The sequence below is a fragment of the Protopterus annectens genome, chromosome 12.part0 (genome assembly GCF_019279795.1).
Source record: "Protopterus annectens isolate FY-2018-M chromosome 12.part0, PAN1.0, whole genome shotgun sequence".
Lineage (NCBI taxonomy): Eukaryota > Metazoa > Chordata > Ceratodontiformes > Protopteridae > Protopterus > Protopterus annectens.
Window position 1 is genome coordinate 1,035,921,310 of NC_056746.1, and position 25,487 is coordinate 1,035,946,796.

The window sequence follows — 25,487 nt, forward strand, 5'->3', positions numbered from 1 at the left end:
CTGCTTGTATCTTGCTATCCATAAAGCAGAGCTTCCAGTATTTCAGTTTTTGTATTATCTTTTGTTTTTGTATCATTAGCTGCTGTAACAGAATCCTTTTTAATCCACATTCGTAAGTACTGCATTTTATCGTGTCCCCATAAATATGGGTATTGCTGAATCATTTTGTGTGTGGGTAGATAGTTTACAGCTATTGCGCCTACTTTGTCTTCATTAATTTTGTATACTGAAAAGACTTGAAACTGCCTCAGAATGTTCCTCAACACTGAAATGTCCTTTTCTCATTTTATCAGTTATAAAAATATCATCTGCAAATAAAGCCATTTCTTCTTGACTAACATAGCAATTATATCCTTGAATTTCTGAGTCCCTTATTTTCCATGCCTTTGGTTCTAAGTATAATGCAGGTAACAAAGGGGAAAGAGGACACTCCTGCCTAGTTCCTCTGCTGAAGCAAAGCTTATCAGACAGGACCTCCCCACTTTAATTTTTGTGGCCGATCCCTCGTATATCTTCTTAATCAGCTTTATTTTATCAGGGAATACAAATGCTTCCATTGCCCTACTCAAAAAATCTTAGTGTGCTTCTCTCTGGATCATCATTGCTCTGTTAATGTTGTCAGATGTTTGCCTCACCTTCACAAAACCACATTGATCCATATCAATTTTCCATCACCTTTGCCATTCTTGTAGGCATTCTAGACATAACACTTTGTAATCATGGTTTAGAATTGAAATGGACCTATATGAAGCTAGATTTGATGGGTCTTTACCATTGTTGGGTATTACAGCCATCTCCAGTTTCTTCCAGGATATTGGTGCTTTTCCTGCTTTTAAAATACTGTTGAACAAAACCTTCTAGTTCTTTATCACTGTCTTCCCTCCTAGCTTCCAAATTTCCACAGGAATACAGGAAATACCGTCTGTTCCTGGGGACTTTTGTATAAATTGGTTATACATCACCATTTTTGTCTCATCTCCTCCAAGTTTGACTGTTAGTAATAGAGCCTCATCTACCTCTAACATTGGCTTATTTAATTTTTCCATAACATTTTTCTTGATTTCCGTATATCTCTGCTTTATACAGATTTCATAAAATTTCCAAAACATCTCTAATACCTGTACATGATCACTTGTTATTCTACTTGTTATAGGCACCTTAAGCTTGGCAACAGCCCTTTCTACTTTTTGTTGCTTGGGCTATTATGCTAGAAGTTTTTGTGCACTGCAGTTGTTAACAGCAATCTTTCTAAACTTTACGTATATTGTTGAGGTAGTCCCTTATTTTTAGCAGTTTGCAATTGTACATCTTGTTGTTCTTTTAGATTCCCCCCATTCTTCAATACTTTAACTTTTGTCAGCCCCTCTAAATAATTATCTCTCTTTTGTTTCCACCCAATTTTTAAACTCTCTAATTTTAGCCCACTCCCTAGCATATTTTCAAAAGAAACTTCTGTCTTCCCTAAAACTGTCGAATAATTTGCACTACCCATTCCTTAAATTACTTTCTTTGTAACAGATAGGTGGGGAATTGCGAGTGTCTCATTTTTATTTCATTACCCTGTATTTTTATTTTAGTTATTGTTGGCATGTGAACTGAAATAGATATTGGCTGCGTATCAAAACTTTAATGTGCATGTTACTGTGAAATGTAATTTCTATGTAGCCTAGCCCAGTTTTTGTACCTTGGGGAATAATGTGTAAATTCTCTCTGTACTACTACTCGGTTCACGTCTTCCATACCAAATATTTCCATAAATTTCTTCAAAAATCGACCCTTTCTTTTTACATTTTCCCTTGTAGGTCTCCCAGATACATCCTCACTGTTATAAATCAAATTCCAGTCCCCACCTATGAGTAATATTCCCTGATGAAAGCTGATTATTTCTCATGGATTTTTTAAAGCTGTACTATAGCAGTTTTTGGTGGAATATAAATACATTCCAACATAATCCTCCTGCCTTGCTAGTAGCCGCTTAGTAGTACAAACCTACCATTATCTTTTTTCCCCTGTTCTGTCACTCTTTGAGCTCCTCTTGCAATTAGTACAAGTACTCCCATTTCCTTTGTCACAGATATTCTGCTGAATAACCATCCTGAAGTACTTTCTTTATCGAATTCACATGCTCATTTCTTTCCAAATGTTTCTCCTGTAGCATAGCTATTTGCAGTTTGCATTTTTAATATAGTTCACTAATCTTACTTTTTCACATTTGTGCGTGAGACTATTTACATTAACAGGTAATATGGAAAGTTGTCATGTTGTTGTTCCCACCCGTTATTTATAACAGCTTTTTTTTTAATGCCTAGTTTCAGCTTTTTTGTTAAATGCCTACACTAATGCTTATCAGGTGGATCTTTTACCCAGTTGTTTCTTCTTGTATCCATTTGAACCTATGTCATATCTTACTTTTTGTTTTAATGAAAACCCTCAAGCAAAAAAACAAAAACAAAAAAACACCCTCAGAATTTATTAACTTAATACGAACACACAAACTGTGTACATCTTCAAATAATGAAGTCCAGCCCTCCTAATAGGAACATATGTCCCAGATTGACTCAGTCACAGGCTTGAATTAACCTGTAGTGAAGTTTATTGATGCTAAGAAGCAAGGTACAGCCTGTGCTTCTGTTTCCACTAAGTGCTCTCTGTTTTGTCTTATCTTTACTCCTCTCTCACATGTAGAAAATAACTTCAGAAAACATTCTTTTCTAGCCATTAAAAGAAAGAAGTTTGCTGTTTTTATTACCCCTTTATCAGGTTGTCTCCATAGAAATGAGAGAACCAGATACACAGTTGCCTTCTACTACAAGCTTCTGTTGTACTGAAAACTTCTATATTTATTGTTCTTTTTGTTTACTTGCATTCCCCTTAAAATTTGTTATTGGAGCAAGACAATGGCCTTAATTCAGTCATTCCCGTATGCAAAAGTAAGAAAAAGCATCTGTTTTACTTATATCATGCTGTTTTGTCCAGGGTTTGTTCTCTTTTTAAATTGCTGTGATTACATTTCTTAAAACTGAAGAAGAAAAAAGGAAAAAAAAAGGGAGGAGGGGCACGTTTATTTTAGTATCCTTTTTACACACAAAAGTAACTGAAAAAAAAATACTTTATAGCATGCAGTATATGTCACGTTTTATAGAAATACTGTTAAGAAAGAAGTTGTTTTACTTACTTTTACCTCTTTTTTTCTTCCCCTCTCCTCATTGTTTTTTCAAACATTCATGACATGAAGTAAGGCATATGTTTTGGAGCCCCCTACAAGTTTACAACTCAAAGTCCAATATTTCCAAAATTTCTTGTTGCATCATATTTTGCAAATGTCATTGACGCTTTGTAATCCCACAGTTAATCATTAATTACTAAGTTACTGGTTTTCTTCCTTTTGATCTCCATCTCCCAGGTCCAGGCTGCGGTTAATTTCCATCGTACTTATTGGTCTTCACGTCAACTCCTGTGATTTGTTTTTTTATCTGTCTCTCGAGCAGTTTCCTTTGGAACGTTGGACAAGGTTTCACTGGCATAGTCTCTGTTTTATCATCAGAAGAATAAGCAGAATCAACTTCTGTTTGATAGCTCACTTTTTGTTGGACAAACTTATTTCCTCCTTTGCATGTTCTGCATCAAAAAATGATTTTGACCCTTCAGGAAAAAATATTCTGAAGATAGTTAGATGCAGTAGCTTGAATCTCATACCTGCTTCATGACATTCCATGATTGCTGGATTACATTTGCTCCTCCTCTGCCTGGTGTACCATGAGTTATTTTCCACAAACACTGTAGTGACTTCAGTTTTTAGTACTTTGTCCCTCTACCACAGTTTTGTCAGAATTGTCTCTTTATGCTAATGGGGATTGCATCTTTAATATTAAAGGTATGGGCTGCTTTCTTATGAACAGTTTGGAGCGTACACACAATGTGCCCTTTCAGTCAACAGCTCCTGCTGTGGAATACCAATCCATTCCAGTTGCTTATTTGTGATTTCATAAAATCAATACAGTCTGTTCCTTCCAGTTTTTCTGCTACAACAGAACATTTCATATTTTCCCTACGTGCTCTGTCCTCTAATTCTACCAGTTTTTGAAATATTTCTTCTTGGAACAGTCTCATGCTCAGCCAACCTTTTCTTCATTTCAACTACTGATTTTTGCACTTTTATCAACTCTTCTGAATATCTGTTTAGAGCTTCTTCCATTTTTTTCTAGCCTTTACTATTTGGGTTGATATACTCCTTCAGTGTTTTGTTTATTTTAATCATCTCTGAGCACATTTGACTTATTTTTTCCCTTAGATTTCTGGAAGTCATGCCTTGCACCAGTGCTGGACCTTGAACTCCTTTTAGCTGAACAGATGCAGGAATTCTTCCCAGCGGGGTGGTTTCTCCTCATCTTTTGTGATTGATTTTCTTTCGAGTTCTCTGAATTTCTTCTTCTTTGTTGGCATCCAGGCAGTTGTCTTACTAGCCAGTAACTGAAATTTACCCCCAAAAAAGATTCACTGGCTTTCTTTTCTGAGTTTTCATACTGGGTGAGCTGAAATTAAGCTGTTACTCAGTGTGCAGCCATCTTGGAAGTCCTAGGCAAATGAGTTCTGAGAATAATTCAAACAGGATGAACTTGGCAGTAGATAGAAAATTCTCCCCTTTCAAAGAAATTTCCTCCCACCCACCATAAAGTTTGTGAATTTACCTCGAAGCAGGTCATCAATCTCCCAGTGATCTATACTGATGCAGAAAAACAAGGGAGACAAGATTCTACACCCCCTGGATGTGCACAGGCAGCTCTGTTACTATCTTGACAGAACAAAGCCATTTAGGAATACTGAGAAGCCATTTGTCTCTTGTAATGGGGTTAAGAAAGGTCAGACTATTTTGATGCAAACTATTGCACAATGGTTGCCCTCTGCTGTTATTTTTCTGTTACTCCTACCATGGTAAATCTTTTCCAGACTAGGTTAAGGTTCATGTGGCTAGGGCCTTATCCTCTTCAATGGCGTATTGGAAAGGGCTGGACTCTAGAAACATTCTAAAGGCAGCAACCTGGTCCTCTGTTTATGCCTTCACAAAGCACTACAGATTGGATTCCATTTCAAGATTCAGGGCCGGCTTTGCTAGGACCATTTTGCAGGGACTCTTGGATTCCTATATTTCCACCTCCCAGGTTGGGTAAGCTGTTGGGAATCTACCCAAAATGCCACTGTGTCATTGGTAATGATGAATTTAGTACTGTTGCACAAATCCTACTTACCTGTAACAGTAGATGTTCAAATTCCTCACTGCCTCAGTGGCAGCTCCCACCTGCCTTCCCCCAGATCGTACATAGTTGAGGTGGATTTTCAACCTGTTTGATCCGGTTGTTGTTGGATTTATTTTTTATATGGTATTGTAATTAGCTGCAAATTTACTCTTGCTAGATCATTTTGACTTCAGGTACTTTATTCTCCTTCTTTGTGGCAGCGAAAAAGCCTGAACACTCATTTCCTGTTACAAATGAAGGGCTTCCCTGTCAGGATATACTTAGCCAATCAGCTGTCATAGGAAGAGAGGGAGCGTAGTCTGAGCTTTTGCAAGCTGGCCAATACTGGGTTACCTTGGCAACTGACCCTAAATACCACTGAGACTGTGAGGAATTTGAACATCTACTGTTACAGATAAGTTGGACTTGCACAACTGTACTGTCTCTCGTACTCCACTATCATCTATCTACCCTCTCCACACAGCTTTACCTCTAATGTTTGTCATCTCAGTTACTTGTGTATCAAGATCATGTCAAACATTATTCCTTGTCTTCATTCCTTTGGTTTCCTTACACCTATCTTGCCCTCAGTTTTACCTTATGGTATCCACTCACCCCTCCTTGATCCCTTTGCAGCTTCAAGCTTCCTACATTTTGTGTAACAACTGACATTTCACTCCCCTTTTCTGCCTCTAAAGCACCCCACCAGCTTTTCATTCTGATGCCACTTTCCCGGTGTTAATCCCAAATTGCAGTTGTATACTTAAAGCGCTTTTCGTCTGCTACTAATGGCAAACTTCTTCAGAATAAATTCTGAAGAAGTTTGCCATTAGTAGCAGACGAAAAGCGCTTTAATTAAATTCTTTTTGGATTTACCTTCTGCTGCACTGCACTTATTTTTTGATGCTGTTTGGTTCGATTCAAGCACCATATTTGTGTTTCAACAGTTTGGGAAGTACTCCGAGGCTTGCTTATTTTGTTTTTACATAGTCGGTGTTCTACAATTCTTTGGTATGCAGTTGTATACTTGACCATCAAACATTAATACACCCCCTTCTATCTAAGTAGTGTGTGCTACCATAGACCATCACCAGCTCTTGTGACCACTTCTAGAAGCACTTCTGGGAATCCCTCCTGTGCCTATTCCCCCTAATGGTAAATTGTGTTAGCTTCCCTAACATTGCCCATAAGATCCCTTTTCCATTGCTTCCTTACCTAACCAAACTCTTCATCTCTGCATTACTCTTCTCCCCACTCTTCCACCTCCTCTGCAACCTACCAAGACTCTTCTGTCCTAACCGTTACCTGTCACACCCCTTCTACACTTGCTGCTGATAACTGTGACGATATAATTTCATCCCACTTTCAAAGTAACCTGTCCACAGTGCAGTAATACGTAACCACAGCAGAGACATTATACATTTGAAACTCCTGAGCAGTGAACTAGATAGTCAATTACAATCGATTTTAATTTTCCATGGCAATATCTGACAACTGGCAAGCCAGCCTACTAGCTGCCATTATGTTAGCCTTGAGCAGACCAAACCTTTGCCTTCTTGCTCCAGGTGGGCTAAACGAGTGTATAACATCACTTCTTCAGTACGCATATTGATCCCCTAGTCTACTTTCAAATCGGATCCAGTCTCTTTTGACATAAAGTCAAATTGGCTTAATGTATGTCAACCTAGAGAATAATCCCTCCATCTGTCCATGCTTACATATGACATTCACCTCTTTGCAGTGACCCCGTTAGTAGCCATTGCTACCCACGGACTTTGCTAGGCAAGTTGGGAAAAGAAGTAGATTGCCAGGCCTTTCATCTGTATCATGCCTATGCTACAATCAGCCTAGGAGCAATTTAGATTTGTCAATTTTCCTATTTGCATTTCTTTGGGAAGTAAGAGTAAACCAGAGCACAGCAACTGTACTACCTAAATATTCATTTCTTCAGGTGCACTCAGTCACATCACATTGCAACTTCCATGATGCTATGAAAGCAGTCGACACATTCTCCTAATTTCTCATTACATCCCATTTCACAGACATACTACATTGAAATGCAGGCATAAAACATGGAGTTTTTGATCAGCATCCTGAATCCTGATCCTTACTACTCTGTACATTTTCCTCAATCTCAGGATGTATTGCACTTTTTCACTGCCTGGACAATTCATACATAATGCACCACATCCATTTTGCTTAATGTGTGTTTAATTGAATCACTGTAGCGCACATTGTTTGATTATTATTTATTTATTTTTTTAATTTTGGACTGTAACTCAAAAAGTTTAATAAATAGAGAAAAATTATCCAGCTGCATGACATAGATGGATAAAGCCCTGACTACCTCACAGCCAACCAGAGTTCAATTAATGGTTGAGGTGCCTATAGAAGCTGACCAGTGAGTATGGAAGTGAGCGTTTGCTGTTGGCTCACCCATCCTTGGGGGTAGGAAGATGGCTCTGGCTTGCCACATTAGTTACAGCTAATGGAAACACTTTGTGTTACCCAGTGGAGTAACTAGGAAGTCTTGGGGATTATGGCGTGCTTCCCCTTGGGAGACTGTAGGGTCAGTGGAGCTGTTGAAGAGGGGGTGGTTCCATGGGTAGTGGGTAGTCCACATCTCAAGACCAGCTAGCTGACCACCCAACACTCTCTCTCTCTCTGGTTAGGGAATGTAAGGCTTATTGGTGTTCCTAGTAAAAGAATTAATAAACCATAGGGCTATTCTGTTGCTTAAGAATGTGTTCTTCCTGTCCCTGAGAAGGAATGGATTAGTAGGAGTAAAGGTAGGGGAACCATTTAGTAAGGTCCTTAGGGGAACAAAACAATGAGGAAAAACATCTACTGTGTGGGGTTTGGCCTCTTATCCTATTTTACTTTTAAGTACCTAACTCTTAAGTTGTAGCGCAGTTGGAAAATTGAAAAAACTTGCTGTACTGCTCCCTTATTCCACGCAGTAAAAGTCAGTATGGTTACATTTGACTTTGGGGGGGGGGAGCAAAACTGCAAAAGCTCTGACTATAACTACTTATGTACATGGCAGGATAGTTCCATTTACATATCCATGGTATGCCTCAATCTCCATAAACAGTTTAATCATAGTAACATAGTGTAAATTAAACACACACTTCATGGCATCCTCCTAATAGATGCAAAGCATTAGTATAGTAAACACTATTTTACTGAACATTTTCTTGTACCCAGTATGGAATGCACACATTTGTCACTCATCAAATTTATTTCCATGTTCAGAGTACACCCCCCCTTAAAAGAAAACTGAAGCCTTTTAATAATGATAGCACAGGTTTCACAGACCACTCATATATATACATTTGAAAATCTATAGTGAGAGTCCATCTTCAAACTCCCTATAGGGCCAGTGTGTTGGCATTGCATGTCTGTTAGCATGATTGCATCCTTTTTTCACTTTTCTGGTCCTTCATGACTCCTTTCCTTACTTTGTATCTTCATTCTTTATCTTTTTTTCAATGATTAACTCATTAGGGTGAGACCAAAGTCTGTATCATCATAACATTTCTTGATCTGTCACCTGCAATTGATTATGTGGGCCATGAGATCCGACTGTGTGGATGTTGAGGTTCTACACCATCTCCATGTCCTCTGTGGCATTGATGTGTTGGTTCTGTCCTGGATCAGATCCTTCTTAGTGGGCCAGGTTCAAAGCATGATTTTGTGCCAAAGTTCTTCAGACTGCTCTTGTATAGTGATGTCCCCTAGGGCCCCTGTTGTTTATAGTTTTCATGCTGCCCTATGTAATATCTTATGGATGCATAATATGAGTTACATTACTTTCACCAACGATATGTGGCTGTCCCTCCCTATTAATCCTGTTAATGTCTTTTTGTGCTATTAGACATTTGATCTGGGCTGTTTAACAGCTGGCTGAAATTTAAGTCCATCAAAGACAGTGGTGCTAGCAATGCAGAGACTGAAAATAATCTTCTGTGGCTCCCTTATGGCTTCCTTTGCTTTCCCTCTCACTCACTGACAAGACTGGAAACCAGGTATACAATTTATGGATTCTAGTAATGATAATTGACAGGAAGCTTTTACTTCATAAACACGTGTCAGTTGTCAGTTCTTCATTTTACTATTGGAAAAAGATGTCCAGAATAAAGCACCTCACTTCTTGGAGCAACTTAAACACTGTTAGTCATTTACTAGTTTCCAAACATTTGGTTTATTGTGATGCCTTGTATCTATGGTAACCTGCAGGTAACCTTAACCAACTACGTTTGGAGCAGAATGCCATAACTGCTAATGGGGAACCCCAGTATCATTCTGTATTACTCCTCTGCTGAATTGTCTATTGGCTGGCTGTATCGCATCAGATTGCCTTTTAAGCTTGTGGTACTGACATAACATGTCCTGCTTGAACTTGGATCTGGTCTGCTTGAGGGGCCTGGTTAAAAATTACCAGCCATCAAGAGCCCTTTACTCCTCCAAGAAGAGGTCCTGGAAATTCACAGTGTTTGGCTACTCTTTATCCACAACTATTGTTGCGGACTCCCAACCCTTTAGAATTCTTTACCCTTGTAGTTGTAAGATTGCTCCTCAGAGACCGCTTTTCTCACTAGGAAGTCAAGGAGATCATGGCATGTGGTGACATGCTTCCCCTAGAGAGAGAGTGATTGCAGGGTCAGAGGTGCTATTGAAAGGGAGGTGCTTCCATGGGAAGTGGATAGGCCACCCCTCAAGACCAGCAAACTGGCCTGCTCCCTACCATTAACTGAAGACCCATTTGTGTAGCCTTTGAGAGAATTTAAAGTAACATCTGTGTATCTTAATTGTTGAAGTTTCTGCTTATATTATTTATTCCTGTTATGCGCTTTGAGTAATTTTTAAAAGGTGCAGAATAAAGTCCATCAGGTCACACTTATAGCACTTCAGCAAGCTTACTCCATGGCGGGCAGGAAAAAAAAGAGATGAGGTAACCCAGGATGAAAAGTCATCAGGATCTGTGCACATAATGTAGGCAACATTTTCCAACCTGACCCAATTCTTTCTTTTGATGCTAGTTTTCATCACATTCTCATATTCCTCCTAGGCCAGCTCCTACTGATCTGTTTTGTGAAGTATCCATTTCTGTATCTTCTTTAACTCTTCTCCAGGTGTAATTTGGCACTAATAGCATACTCCTGGCCAGTAATTCCTTTGTATTTTGTGGCCCCATTTTTCTCAACATTGTGCAGTGCCATCAGGATTTTCTTTACCTACTAGTTGATTTCAGTAGTGGAAAAATTCCCCAAAACTCTCTCGAATTGTCCTTGCCTCTTAAACATTCATCTGATGCCTCATCTTCCAGGACATCCATGTGTTTTAATTCCAGTGACATTGGGCGCTGTGATCCCCTGAACAGTTATGTTGTTCTCACTGCTTCCACTTCCTGAGATCTTTACTGTTTGCCTCACCTTCATAGCCAGTGTCCAGGATGTTTGTTTTCTTGATGTTCTTCATTCCACATTGCTGCAGTCCTAACTATTGGGTAGTCCGCTGTCCAGTCGGCCCGAATACCAAAGTATATGGCTGACGTCGGTCAGGGCGCATTAGACTGACGTCAGTACGTCAGGGTACTAATGCGCATGACCGACGTCATATCCTTAGTCTTTTTTGCCGCATGGTCCGATGCAGAAGCAATTTTGCGAGTGCAGGTTGGCGTTCTGAAAGTTTCTGAAGTCAGAGTTTCAGACCGAATCAAAGTTGGCTAAGTACCCCGTTGGGGAATATTTTGTTTTTCTTGCCTCAGTATTTAACCGGATGTCAGAAAAAGTGAATAACTGTATTTCTTGTGGGAAACAGATACCTCATAGGGATTACCATACTTTGTGTATACCTTGTTTAGGGCCTGAGCACGACGTTGTTGGATGCCGCTCTTGTGCTAGATTTAACAAACGCACTATTAAGAGAAGGTTAGACTGTGCCAGGTTAGTGTTTGGGAAGCGTTGTAATTATAAAATGCCGCCGGATGCTCCGGCGCCGCTTCGCTAAAACGCAAAGATAAAGCAGCAAAGCCTAGGGTGGAGGAACCGACAGTCCCAGACGTCGGTTCTTTGGAAGGCTCAGTGGAGCCGGAGGTTTTGCCAGGTGTCTCTTTGGAGTCTCAGGGAGAGACTTTACTGTTACAGGATGTATCCTCTCAGGAAGTAGGCCAGGCTGAGGGGCTTCTCAGGTGGCTGTTCTTCCCTCTCTTCCTAAGGTGGTTAGAGCCTCCCTTCAGTTTCCAAGGCTTCTTTGAGGGGCAGGCCAAGTTTAGCTTCTGTGGGGTTTCTCCTAGTGCTTCAGGATCTTTGCCTAAGAAACATATGCTTAAAATGGCAGAGGATTTGATTACTATGATTAGGGTTCTATGCCCCTCCTGATAAGAGGCCTAGGGTGGAACCTGAGTTTGAGAGTTTTGAGCAATGCTCGAGGCTTGAGTCTTCGGCTGAAGACTTGCAGGAGTTCCCTCCTTATTCTGATTCTGATGTGGATGATTCTACTCCTTCTGCTTCTCCTCCTGAGGATTTTTCATTTTCAGAGACTCTGCATTCCATGAGGGAGCATTTTAAATGGGAAGGTCAAGATTTCTCTGATTCCAGGAAAAGGCTTAGGGAGTTCTTGTTTTTACCCCAGCATAGGCCTTTAGCTATACCTCCTGTTTTGAATGTGGTGGAAGATGTGTTTGCAGAGGCTTCCCTGAATCCTGATTCTTTGCCTCCTGCCCCAGTTAAACCGGATAGGTATTATAGGGTGCCTGAAGCTCATAAGTATCTTTTTAAGAGTCCTAGGGCAGACCCAGAAACTGTCTCTCAGGGGCCTAAAGGTGTGAAGGCCTCAGTTGTTAAAAATCCTGTCCCTCCTGATAAAGAGGCAAGGGCTTTGGATAGATGGGGAAAGAAAGTGTATACCTCTTCCACTTTAGCCATGAGGGCGTTGAATTGTCAGTTTCACATGTTAAAATATCAGAATTATCTTCTTTCAAGCTGAGCATGTTAAGACAAGGATTTTGGATGCTCCTTTACAGTCTGATGTGTTGTTTGGTTCGCCTGTGGAAGCAGTTTTGAAGAAAATGGAGGACAAGGCTAAGTCTATGCAAACTGTTAAAGATTTTTTGCAGGTGCAGCCTCCGAAGTTTAGTAGAAATTGGCCTACTAAGGGATGGACTTATCCTGCTTATGATTCCCAGTCTAGGGGTAGGTCTAGACGTGGTAGGGGCAGAGCTCAGGGTTCTTTTAGGCCTAGGACAGGGAGTTCCCCTGCTCAGACTTCTGGTGAGGGCAGGGGTCAGTCCTTTCGTAAGCAGGTCCAATGACCTGCCTTTTCAGCTGCCAGTACGTTCTTGCCTGGCAGCACCTTTGGGAGGAAGGCTGTCTCTTTTCAAAGAAAATTGGGATTTAATTACCCAAGACAGATGGGTTCTGGATATTATTCACCACGGTTACAGGTTTTATTTCCATACCTTGCCTCCTTTCAAAGGCATGCCAGACATTCCTCCTCTTCAAAGAACAGAGGCTCACAAGCAAATTTCTCTGTTGCTCCAAATAGGGGCCATTCAGTCAGTTCCTGTGCCGGAAAGGGGCCTAGGATTTTATTCTCGCCTGTTCCTAGTACCAAAGAAGGGGAACACGTGGAGACCAATTCTGGATTTATCTATCCTCAACACTTATCTGGACATTCCCAAGTTCAAAATGTTGACGTTACAACAGCTTTTACCTCTGCTGGGCAAAGATCACTGGATGGTAACTTTAGATCTCAAGGAAGCTTACCTTCATGTGCCAATAAGACTAAGTTGCAGGAAGTATCTGCGTTTCGAGCTGGAAATTCTCATTATCAGTTCTCTGCATTGCCCTTTGGCTTATCTACTGCCCAGAGTATTCACAAAGGTTCTGGCTCCAGTGATAGCTTACTTCAGGCTAAAAGGAATCCAAATCTATCCTTACTTGGGCGACTGCCTGATTCTGGCTCAAGAAAAGAAGATCTTCTACAGCATCTGGAATATGTCATAGCAGTGCTAAGATGCCTAGGGTATTCTGTGAACGAAATAAAGTCCAGTCTAGTACCCTCTCAAGACATGTGCTTTCTGGGTGTGAGACTGAATACAGCAGCCCAGATGGCCTTTTTAACCCCGGACAAACAAAAGAATCTTTCCAGTTACTTCCATCATCTATCTCTTCAGTCCGGGCTGACTGCAAGGACAGTCCTTCAAGCCTTAGGGTTCATGGCATCTTGTCTTCTGGTGCTTCCCAATGCCAAACTGCATATGAGGAAGCTACAATGGTATCTCAAAAATCTGTGGACACAGCACTGCCAGGATTTGGACACTGTCATTCAAATAATACCTTGCATTCAAAAGGAATTTTTGTGGTGGGCTCAGGAATGTCACCTAAACAAGGGACTCTCTGTGACCCGGCCAGAGGCAAGTCAGATTCTAACGACAGATGCCTCAGATATTGCTTGGGGAGCTCATCTAAATGGAAAGTGGATACAAGACAAGTGGCCTGCCAGACTACAGCATCTACATATCAACATGAAAGAGATGTTAGCAGTTCAGTTTGCATTAATTGCTTTCAAGGAGTTACTTCTTCCAGGGCAGGTGTTGATTCTAACAGACAACACAACTGTCATGTGGTACATCAACAAACAAGGGGGAACACATTCTTACCCATTGTGCAGACAAGCAATGATTTTATGGGAGACTGCGCTCAGTCTGCAACTAACTCTTCAGGCAAGGTTTCTGCCGGAGCACAGAACTCCTTAGCAGATGTATTAAGCAGACAAATCATGGATCCCCACGAGTGGAAACTGGATCTTCATGTATTTCAAAATTGACAGTGTCATGGGGAACTCCAGACATAGATCTGTTCGCTTCTCCACTAAACCACCAGCTGCCAAAGTTTTGCGAAGGGATTTCATCACACAGCTTGGAAAGTGGATGCTCTTTCTTTCAGTTGGAAAAATCTTCATGTGTATGCCTTTCCACCTCTGCCTCTTCTTCCAAAGGTGCTTCTAAAGGTCAGACAAGACAAGCCAAGGATGATTTTAATAGCTCCAGATTGGCCTCGGCAGCACTGGTACCCATTACTGAGGAGTCTGGTAAGGAAGCCTCCATGGCCTTTACCCTTGATTCCACACCTGTTGTCTCAGAGGGACGGTCATCTGCTCAATGTCAAGCTTCACTCTCTACATCTAACAGCCTGGCATATTCTGTTTTGAAAGACAGAAGGTCTCAGCTTCCTCAACAAGTTTTAAATGTGATTATGGAAGCCAGAAGACCTAGTACAAGGAAAGTGTACGCAGAAAAATGGAAGAGATTTTTGTTTTGGAGTGCAGCAAACAATTTGGAGATTACTGAGCCAAATTTGAGTGTGGCTCTTCAATATCTTACTGAGTTACTGGACAAAGGTTTGTCTTTCTCTTCCATTAAGATTCATGCTGCAGCAATTTCAGCTCACTATGATTGTGACCCACCATTGTTTTCGCATCCTTTGTTCAAGCAATTTCTTAGAGGGGCAAAGAATATAAGACCCCCATGAGCTCCTACTCCTGCTTGGGATCTCAATTTTGTGTTGGAGAAACTTACTCTACAACCTTTTGAGCCTGCGGCTACTGCTGAATTGAAATACTTGTCATGGAAGACTGCTTTTTTGTTGGCCATTACTTCTGCAAGAAGGGTTTCTGAGTTGCAGGCCCTTATGGCAGTGGAGCCTTTTTTGATTTTTCATAAGGATAGGGTATCTTTACGTACTAATCCTTCCTTTATGCCTAAGGTGGTTTCTAGTGTGGCTTTAAACCAAACTATTCATTTGCCTACCTTTTATGCAGAACCCCAAAATAAAGGGGAAAAGATTTTGCACACTTTAGATGTACACAGGCTATTGCGTTATTATTTGAGCAGGACTAAGGATTTTAGGCAGTCTCAGCAGTTGTTTGTTTCTTTTGCTTTGAGTTCTAAGGGCAAGCCTGTGTCAAAACAAACTATTTCTAGGTGGATTGGGTGTTGCATTACATTTTGTTATTCCCATCATGGCAAGGAGATTCCAGCTGGGATTAGGCCTCATTCCACTAGGGCTACTGCCACTTCCACAGCATTTCTAAGGGGGGTGGCAACTAAGGATATTTTGGAGGCAGCTACTTGGAGTTCAGTGCATACTTTCTCTAAGCATTATCACCTTCCTCTCTACTCTAAGTCTAGGGCTGGTTTTGCCACAGCTATTTTGCAAGGCATGTTGTCAGTTCCTGCTTCCTTATGATTTGCCAGCCTCCCTTACCTCTGCTTTGGGATTCTACCCAATAGTTAGGACTGCAGCAATGTGGAATGAAGAACATAGTACAGTTTTGTACCTACCATAAATGTAGATGTTCGAGGATCCACATTGCTGCAGTCCAATTTACCCTCCCTCCTTCCCTCTGTGTTTAGGGGTGGTTGTGTAGGTGAGGTTATATTCTGCTAATTGTGTATATATTGTATATATATTTTTTGGTGCAGGTATTTTGGGAGTTTTTGGTTTTTGGCCTTATCTTTTCAGGGTCTTCTGACATCTGGGGCAAGAAAAGACTGAGGATATGACGTCGGTCATGCGCATTAGTACCCTGACGTACTGACGTCAGTCTAATGCGCCCTGACCGACGTCAGCCATATACTTTGGTATTCGGGCCGACTGGACAGCGGACTACCCAATAGTTAGGACTGCAGCAATGTGGATCCTCGAACATCTACATTTATGGTAGGTACAAAACTGTACTTTTTGCCCTATTTCACCTTTTTGTACAGTTTTGCCACTTATTTGTCTGTAGGGCTCTCAGTAAAGATACATACTAGATATGGCCACAGCTCCCTCTCACCTTTATATGCTTAATTGGTTAGTGTTGTGCTCTTATTTTTATACACCAGGATATAGCAGTTTTTCTTGCACTTTTTACCTGCTGTTTAGTTACCTGCCTGCTGCTAAGGGCTGCCATTTATGTAGCCATGTTATTCTGAATGTATGGCATGCATTTTAACAAGTGCTCAACTCTCTTGGGTCCTGCATTACTTTCCAAGCCTGTGGGTCCTGTCATTCCGAAAGTCAGCATTGTGTTTTTTTTCAAGGATGATCCTTATCCATGTCTCACTCCTTTGCAAGCCATGTCCAAGTCTTGTAAGCCATGTTTTCCTTGTGAGAAGAATTCTTATGATCATACTGCCATTTTTGCAGTCCTGTATCTGCTGCTCATACTTCTTGCTCACTTTTCTTCTTTGCTTATTCACCACCTTCCCTATTGCTGCTGCTGCACTTTTGATTTTGTGTAACGCACCTGCACTTGCAAACTTTGAATACTGTGCTTTAGGTATCATGTGATGTCCAAATTCTGTATTATACAATCAATTTTTACTTCCATTTCTGATCACATGTTCTTCGTGTTTCACTGTTGCAGTCATTACATTTGGGTAATCTGCTGGCAGGTTGCCCTCAGTCGGCCTGATTAACAAACTCTTGGGTCCTGCGTCGGTTGCTGTCCCTTCTTCCATGACGTCAGGGGTATAAAACATGCAGCCGACGCCATTTTCATCCATCTTTCTTGCTGCGCGGTGCCCGAAGCAAAAGCAGTTCGCAAGTGCCAGTCGGCCGACTCCTGAAATTTTCATTTTTGAGTTTCAGAACCGAAGTCTTCAACCTAAAGCTAAGTACCCCGTTGGGGAAACTTTTTCTTGCTCCTTACCGATGTCAGTAAAAGTTAATAATTGTATTACTTGCGGGAAGCAAATACCTCATAAGGATTTTCATTTGTACTGTATTCCTTGCCTAGGCCCTGACCACAACGTGCCTTGCTGCTGGTTTTGTGCTAAATTTAATCAATGCACTATTAAGTGTCTGTATATTTATGCATCAAAATATTTTGGCTCAAGATTTAACTATCCAGAAATGTCGTCTGTTAGCAATCAGACTACTGGAATGCTCGAAAAACACAGAAAAAGACAGAGACAGACCGTCAAGGTCCAAAACCGATGAAGCTTCTCCTAAGCCAGTCGCTGGTACTCAGTGAGGTGCTTTCGCAGCCCCTGATACCCACTACTTTTGATTCGCAGGCCTCTACTGAGACCCATTCTGAGTCCGGAATGCAGTGAGATACTTTAAGTATTGAACCCGCGGATGTCTCTACCTTAGATAGGTCCGGAGCCACTGAGCAGACACCGGCTTCTGAGGGTGTTTTCAGGCCTAAAGATTTGTATATTAAACCGACACCATCTTCAAAACAGAGGCCAAAATCAACTTCTATTTCTAAAAAAACAACGCTTGGGCCATGTGCACAGGTCCCTATGCTTAAAAAACAAATGATCAAAATGGCTGAGGATTTAATTACCTTGATCAGGGGTTCCCATCCCCCTCCTGCTAAGAGGCCTAGGCAAGGCACTGACTATGAATCATCAGATCAGGTTTCTGTTTCTTCTGATTCCTCTTCTGATCAGGAATTATCTATTCCACCTTATGAGGACTCTGATGCAGAAGATTCCATCTCTTCTTCTCCTCCTGAGGATTTTTATTTTGGAGAAACTTTGCATACCTTAAGGGAACACTTTCACTGGGAGAGTCAGGATTTCTTAGAATCTAAAAAGAGGCTCAGGGATTTCCTTCTTACTTAGCATAGGCCTTTGGCTATACCTCCTGTTCTAGACATTGTTGATGTTTTCTCAGAATCCAGCATGGCTCCTGATTCCCTGCCTCCGGCTCCTAGTAAGCCAGACGGATATTACAGGGTTCCTGACTCCCACAAATTCCTTTTTAAAAACCCTAATGCTGACCCTGAAACCTTTTCTCAGGGTCCCAAGGGCGTTAAGGCTTCTACTGCTAAAAATCCTACTCCTTCTGATAGAGACTGCAGGGCGCTGGATAGATGGGGTAGAAGGTTTACACGTCTGCAATCTTGGCAATCGGGGCTTTAAACTGTCAATTTCATATGCTTAAATTTCAGCAGCATGTCATGGGCTTACTTAAACAGAAAATGATGTTGATTTCTGACTGTGTGGAAAATAGAGTTGCAGGATTTATTGCATTCAGCTGAACAAGTTGGAAAGCATACTTTGCAATGTGGTTTTGATTCCTTAGAGGCCTCTTGCAGGGCCACTGTAACTGGATCTGTGATAAGAAGGCATGCTTGGCACAAGGAGCAAAATCTGCCTGATCATGTTAAAGCAAAATTGTTGGATGCTCCTTTACAACAGGACAGTCTGTTTGGTATTAAGGCAGAAGAAGTTTTGAAAAAGATGGAAGATCAAGCTAAATCTATGCAAACTGTAAAAGATTTCCTACAAGTACAGCCTCCCAGGTTCAGTAGGCACTGGCCTACTAAGAGTTGTTCCTTTCCAGTACCCTCCAGAGCTGCTCAGGTCAAACCCAGATGCTCCAAAGGCTCCAGGTTTCAGTCGCAAGGAACTTACAGAACAAAACAATGGGATGCTTCCACCTCCAAATCTGGAAGTAGCAAGGCACTTTCCTATGGTAAACAGTCTCAATGACTTTCCTCTGCAATCACAAAGCACTTAACTTTTGGCAGCCCCTTTGGGGGGAAAACTGGCACTTCATGCGCGAAATTGGCAACTAATTACCCAGGACAAGTGGGTTTTAAATATAGTATCCCAGGGATACAGATTTCATTTCCACGTTGCCAATCCCAAACGGATGGCCAAATCTGCCTCCAAATCAGTGGACAGGGGCCCAGAAACATGTTATGTCCCTCATGAATATGGGGGATATTCAACCAGTACCAGAAAAGGAAAAGGGACAAGGTTTTTATTCAAGACTTTTCCTGGTACCCAGAAAAGACAAATCATGGCATCCAATTCTGGACTTATCCATTCTAAATACATTTCTGGACATTCCAAAATTCAAGATGCTGACTCCACAACAGTTGCTGCCTATGCTAGGCAAGGATGCCTGGTTAGAAACTCTAGACTTGAGGCTTACCTGCATATCCCAATCGGGGAATCCTGCAGAAGATACCTCCACTTCAAAGCAGGCTATTTGCATTACCAGTTCTCAGCACTGCCCTTTGGCTTATCTACTGCGCCCAGGGTCTTCACAAAGTGCCTGGCACCAGTAATTGCATTTTGCAGACAAGGAAACATTCAAATTTAACCTTAGCTGGACGATTGTCTAATTCTGGCAGAAAACAAGGACACTCTTCTAAAGCATCTGGCGTTTGTAAAAAAAGCTTCTAACTTGTCTAGGGTACACCATAAACGAAAAGAAATCACAACTGGTACCCCCTCAAATAATTACATTCTTGGGTGCAAGCTTGAATACAACTGCCCAGATGACTTACCTCACGCCAGAAAAACAAATTCAATTGATAACTTACTTCAAACAAGTGGCCACAAAAACCCAGCTATCTGCAAGACAAATTCTGCAGGCCTTGGGATTCATGGCTTCCTGCATTCTAATAATTCCATATGCAAGACTGCATATTAGGAAACTTCAGTGGTACCTAAAAAGCTTATGGAGTCAACATTGTCACAGCCTGGAAACAATGATTCCTATCATTCCTTGCCTGCAGCAAGAGTTCCTATGGTGGGCAGAGGCCTGTCACCAAAACAAGGGACTGTCATTCATTCCACCCCCTGCCACCCAAACCCTGAGCACAGATGCATCAGATTATGCTTGCGGGGTGCATCTGGCAGGAGATGCATTCAGGGCCAATGGTGCCCAAATCTGCACCTACATATCAACCAGAAAGAGATGCTAGCTGTACAGAATGCTCTGACAATCTTCAAGGACTGTCTTCATCCAGGACAACTACTGATAAAGACAGACAACACCACAGTCATAAACAAGCAGGGGGGTACCCATTCCTACACCCTTTGCAGACTAGCCATGGCCTTGTGGAACACGGCCTTGACTTACCAAATACATCTACAAGCTCAATTCCTATCAGGAAAGCAAAATACTCTGGCAGACGAACTAAGCAGTAATCTTATGGACCCACACGAATGGAAACTGGATCCACAAATCTTCAGCATGCTGACACGCAAATGGGGGAGCCCAGACATAGATCTTTTTGCCTCACCCCAAAACTATCAGTTGGACAAATTCTGCACAAGAATTCATCACAAAAAAGCTTGGAAAGTGGATGCTGTATCCTTCAGCTGGAAAAACCTACCGGTCTATGCCTTTCCCTCTCTGCCTCTGCTCTCCAAGGTCTTACTAAAAGTCAGACAGGAAAAAATAAAAATGATTCTGATTGCTCCCGACTGGCCTCGCCAACACTGGTACCCACTCCTACGCAATGTCACACCTTCCTCTGTGGTACCTGCCTCAGACACCTTATCTACTGTCAGTAAAACTATCAGATTCTGCACACTCAGCTCCAAACTCTGAATCTTGCAGCATGGCTAATCAACTAATTTCACCAGTTACATCTCTCAGCAAACCTGTGATGGATGTCATTTTGGAGGCTAGAAGGCCTAGTACTAGAAAATCTTATGCTGATAAATGGAAAAGATTCTGTACCTGGAACCAAGCATAAGGAATAAGCACAGCAATGCCCAATATTCCTCAAATTCTGCAATATTTAACTGAGATACTTCACAAGGGCCTATCTTTTTCTTCCATAAAAATCCATGCCTCTGCCATTTCAACTCATTACAACACAGAGCCTCCCCTCTTTTCTCATCCCCTGCTAAAGCAGTATCTGAGGGGCCAAAAATTTAATACCTCCCAGGAGAGCACCAACTCCTGCATGGGACCTCAAATTTGTGTTGGAAAAACTCACCCTACCTCCTTTTGAACCAGCTGCTACTGTAGACATAAAATTTCTCTCTTGCAAGACAGCTTTTCTTTTAGCAGTCGCTTCAGCTAGAAGGATTTCAGAACTACAGGCTGTCATGTCAGTGGAGCCTTTTATTATCTTTTACCCGGACAGGGTGGCTCTCAGGACCAATCCATCCTTTATGCCTAAGGTGGTATCTAGTGTGGCTGTTAATCAGACCATTCATCTGCCAACCTTTTTCCCAAATCCACAGAACAAGGGTTAGTGGATTTTGCATTCATTGGATGTACACAGACAACTAAGATTCTACTTAAACAGGACAAAATCTCAAAGAAAATTTGAGCAATTACTGGTGGCATTTGCTGCAGGGACAGAGGGAAAGGCTATTTCAAAGCGGACTATTTCAAAATGGTTAAGCCATTGTATTCGATTCTGCTACATGCACCCTGGTAAACCTGTCCCCAAGGGGATCAGATCCCATTCCACCAGGGCTGCATCTACTTCTGCAGCCTTTCTCAGAGGGGTTCCTACCAGAGACATTCTAGAAGCTGCTACCTGGAGCTCAGTTCATACGTTCACCAAGCATTACCATTTACCTCTCTTCTCTAAATCCAGAGCAGGCTTTGCCACTGCTGTCCTGCAGGTCCTTATAGCTGCTCCTAATGCTGTATAATTCCATCCTCCCAACCATAGCTTTGGGATTCTACCCAAATGTAATGACTGCAACAGTGAAACACGAAGAACATAGTACAGTTGTGTACACTTACCATAAATGTAGATGTTCGAGTGTATTCACTGTTGCAATCCTGGTTACCCACCTGCCAGCCCCCTGTTTTTCTCTTACTATACCTCTTCTTTCCTTTACTATGCTCAAAAGCCTTTTTGGTGTATTTGCTTTTATTTGGAGGTATATTTTTTGTGTTCTAAATTACATGCATATATATATTTTTTTGCTCCCCATTTGGGGGGCACCTGACATCCAGGGCAAGAAAAACTGATAAATGGTGTCGGCTGCATGTTTTATACCCCTGACGACCTGACGTCATGGAAGAAGGGACAGCAACCGACGCAGGACCCAAGACTTTGTTAATCAGGCTGACTGAGGGCAACCTGCCAGCAGATTATCCAAATGTAATGACTGCAGCTGTGAATACACTTTAACATTTACATTTATGGTAGGCGTACACAACTGTACTTTCCCAGTTGTGATGCCTTCCCTGTTACTGAATAGCATTAATTTGTTTTTGAATTGTTCCAGAATTCTCCTTACAAATGCAAAACAGAACTTTAAATAAGGATATAATAATACAATAAGGATAGAATAAGGATAAGTGGAAATAATACCTAGTCATGCAGCAGTGTTTATAAGGCTCCACAGCACCCCCCTCCAAACAATAATTTTGATTTGTGTACCTTGCTGTTGACGCTGCTGATAGTTCATAAATGATTTTGTTGATGTTAAGCATTTTGAAATGCCTAGTTATGTAGAGAGTTGAATTCTTATAATTTACTGCTTGTGTAGAACTTGAACTGACGAGTATTTTTACTCCTAGGTGGACAAAAATGCAGAACTAATAGCTCGTTGGTACTACTGTACTCTCAGCCAAGAAAAACTCAGGAAGCCAGTTGTTGCATGTGAGCTTGGCAGGTACGTTTATTGGGTGACGCAGCATTGTAGAGATAGACAAGACTGCAACTGTTGTGTGTTTTAATTTATTTAAAAAAAAATGTGTATTTCAGACTGTACAATAAAGATGCAGTTATTGAATATCTACTGGACAAATCATCCGATAAGCCCATAGTGGAAGCTGCTTCACACATCAGGAGTATCAAGGTAAAGCATTTTTATTATTGAATTAAAAAAAAAAATTGTATGAGGTTCATATATAATAGGATGTCAATCAAAAGAAGTCAGCAGTGGCACTTTGTTTGGGCTTTGTTTTAATGTATGATCTGATGTCAACTTTCATTCTATCCTCAACTGATGGGCTCGGATCAGATCCTTGGATCTGACTCTGCTGTTTCTAAAGCTTGTGGCAACCAAAAAACTCTTTAGCTTCTCCCTTACCCATAATGCACCAACCCTAAGTTACCTCAGATCTCGTTTGCCACTTTACACGAAAGATGTGGTTGACCCTGCTCTTGAGCTTTAGATAAGTAATCATTATTGTTTCTTCTGATATTTCCAAATATTTCTGCTACTTTCTAGTTTTTCCCTTACCCGATTACAAAAAGAGTAAATCTTGTTACTATAGTTGTTTTTCCTCATCTTTCATACAGTATTGTACTTCTTTTCTATTGATATTTTTTTTCTTTTCTACACTTACAGTCCCGTTTATTACCATCATTGACAGTTTTTTCTTTGTCTGCCTTCTTTCTTTAAAAAAAATGGTCTTTCTTTAAAAAAAATGCTCTTTCTTAACTTTGTTAATTTGCAGTTGATGGCATTATGTTAGAAAAAGGCTCTGCTGGATTTAAAAAATGCATTGTGTGGGCACAAGCTTCTGGTGCTCACACTTTGTGTGTTTACTGCCTTGGGCCATTATATTTACAGGAAGATTGTTCTTTCTGGTATGACTTTAACCCAGGGCCTTAGTTAAAAGGAAAAACACTTATAGAAAGGTTTGCTTCCTTCTGCTTTCGGACAGGCAATATCTGGGGCTCAATCTCCCAATAGTAAAGATTCAAAGTCTTCTCCAATACCATCCACATAATCCACACAGGTCTTGGAGCAGTCTAGGAAGATATACAAGCCAGGTCTGACCTCACTCTGAGATCCAATGAAAAAGTTATTGGATGCGACTACCTCCAGCCCTACCACCTCAAGTCTTATTTGTTTACCCAGGACAAGATACTTGCCATCCATGGATGTGGTGCCTTCAAGGCTGCACTCACCTTTTTTGGAGCATCACTGACCCAGGTATCCTCTATTATTTCCACTCATTTTCCCGAAGTTTGACAGAGGAAGATGTGGAAAGAGTGGTGCAGAAGGATCCTCTCAGTGCAGTCAGATGGTATCTTACTGGCTCCCACCTCTTCAGGTCAGGAGATCGTTCTTCGACCACACCCCTCACTACAAGTTCTTTCTCTGATTCTTTCATCTGTTTCATAGTCACTGGATCCAAGCCTTCCAGCTCCTTCTGGCTCAGATCCAAGGATAGCAATATCTTTGGATCAGAAGCTTACTCTGAGTCCTCCAGTTCAGTCTGATTCAGAGGGCTCTCAGAACCTCAGCTTCCCTGTCGGACCCAAGGTGCTGGAGTCAACTCCAAAGTTGTTGGAGCTGTCTCTGCACCTTGGAACTTCAGTATTGGATTGCTCTGTTCCGGCTTCCACTTCAGGGAGATTGCTTTCGGAGCAGGCTTCGAGGCTGTGAAGAGTGTTTTTTTCTGCCTTAGCAGAATGGGCAGATTCAACCCCCTTGGATCTTCAGCCTTCTATCTTGATGTCTCTGCACTCAGAGTCTCATCATGCTTTATCACAGGTGCAGTCAGTCTGAGGCCCCCAGACTTCCCAGCAGGGTATTTCAGTTTCTTCCGATACCTCCCTAGAGCATCCTGATGAGGAGGTCCCTATGAAGAAGCACTTGACTCCCCAGAAGAGTCAGTCATGGAGGATACAGACTTCAATGAAGGTGAAAGGGTCCCATGATCACCTTCTGAAGAGGTCTCATTTGGAGACATCCTTGAGAATCCTAAAGCAGAGAGGTGGTTGGATGCCCAGTAACCCTTCATCCAAGGAGTTAGTATTCCTGGAGGCTTTTGGTACTGGCCCATCTACCTCTTGGGTTACTCCGCTCACCAACAGACTTATTGAGTTGGTCTCTCAGTTTGCATGGAAGGAACCTGACACAGCTGAGTCCATACTTAGAAGGCCGGACAAGATTATGGCACCACCTTCGGGGAAAGAGTTTTGGGCTAAAGAGGTGCCCATTGATGCCATGGTTGTGGCAGCTGCCACCAAAAAGGAGCTTGCCAAAGAGAGTTCCACTGTGCATCCCCCTAACAGGGTGTCTATGGTGATGGATAGGTTTGGGAAGTGTATTTAAGCCTCAGCAACCTTCGCTTTAAGGTCACTGAATTATTTGGCACACTTTACTAGATTGCAGAGGGATTTGATTAATGAACTGTCAAATACCCTGTTAGAATCCATGTCTGCAGAGGTCCAATCATCTGTGACTTCTCAGTTGGCTACCCTACAGTCTGTTTCGAATTCATCCTTGAGGCTCATTTCGAACATAACCAAAGAAACCTCAGGGGCAGCAAGTTCAGGCATTTCCATCAAGGGACATGCCTGGATGTGCTTATGTGATTTTGAGGAGCCCTTCAAGTCTTCATTTGTCAGTGCTCCTTTTGACAGCATGCCTTTGTTTGTCCCCAAAGTGAAAGACACATTATCCAGGTGTGAGAAGGATGGAAAGACCCTGTCTGCCTTGGGTGTATGTTTTTTGCCCCCTCAAAGATCCTTTTCTAGGAATTGATGAGGTTGTCTAATGATATGGTTCAA

At 41.7% G+C, this 25,487-nt stretch overlaps 1 protein-coding gene across 1 annotated transcript in view; it reads left to right on the top strand.

Annotated features, from left to right (window-relative positions):
* RTF2 (replication termination factor 2) overlaps positions 1-25,487 on the top strand; it is a 1,259,727-nt gene that overhangs the window by 158,757 nt on the left and 1,075,483 nt on the right. Inside the window, exons 2-3 of the mRNA XM_044088989.1 lie at positions 22,535-22,629; positions 22,722-22,815. Coding sequence (XP_043944924.1) covers positions 22,535-22,629; positions 22,722-22,815 — 189 coding nt within the window. The remainder of the gene's footprint in view (positions 1-22,534; positions 22,630-22,721; positions 22,816-25,487) is intronic.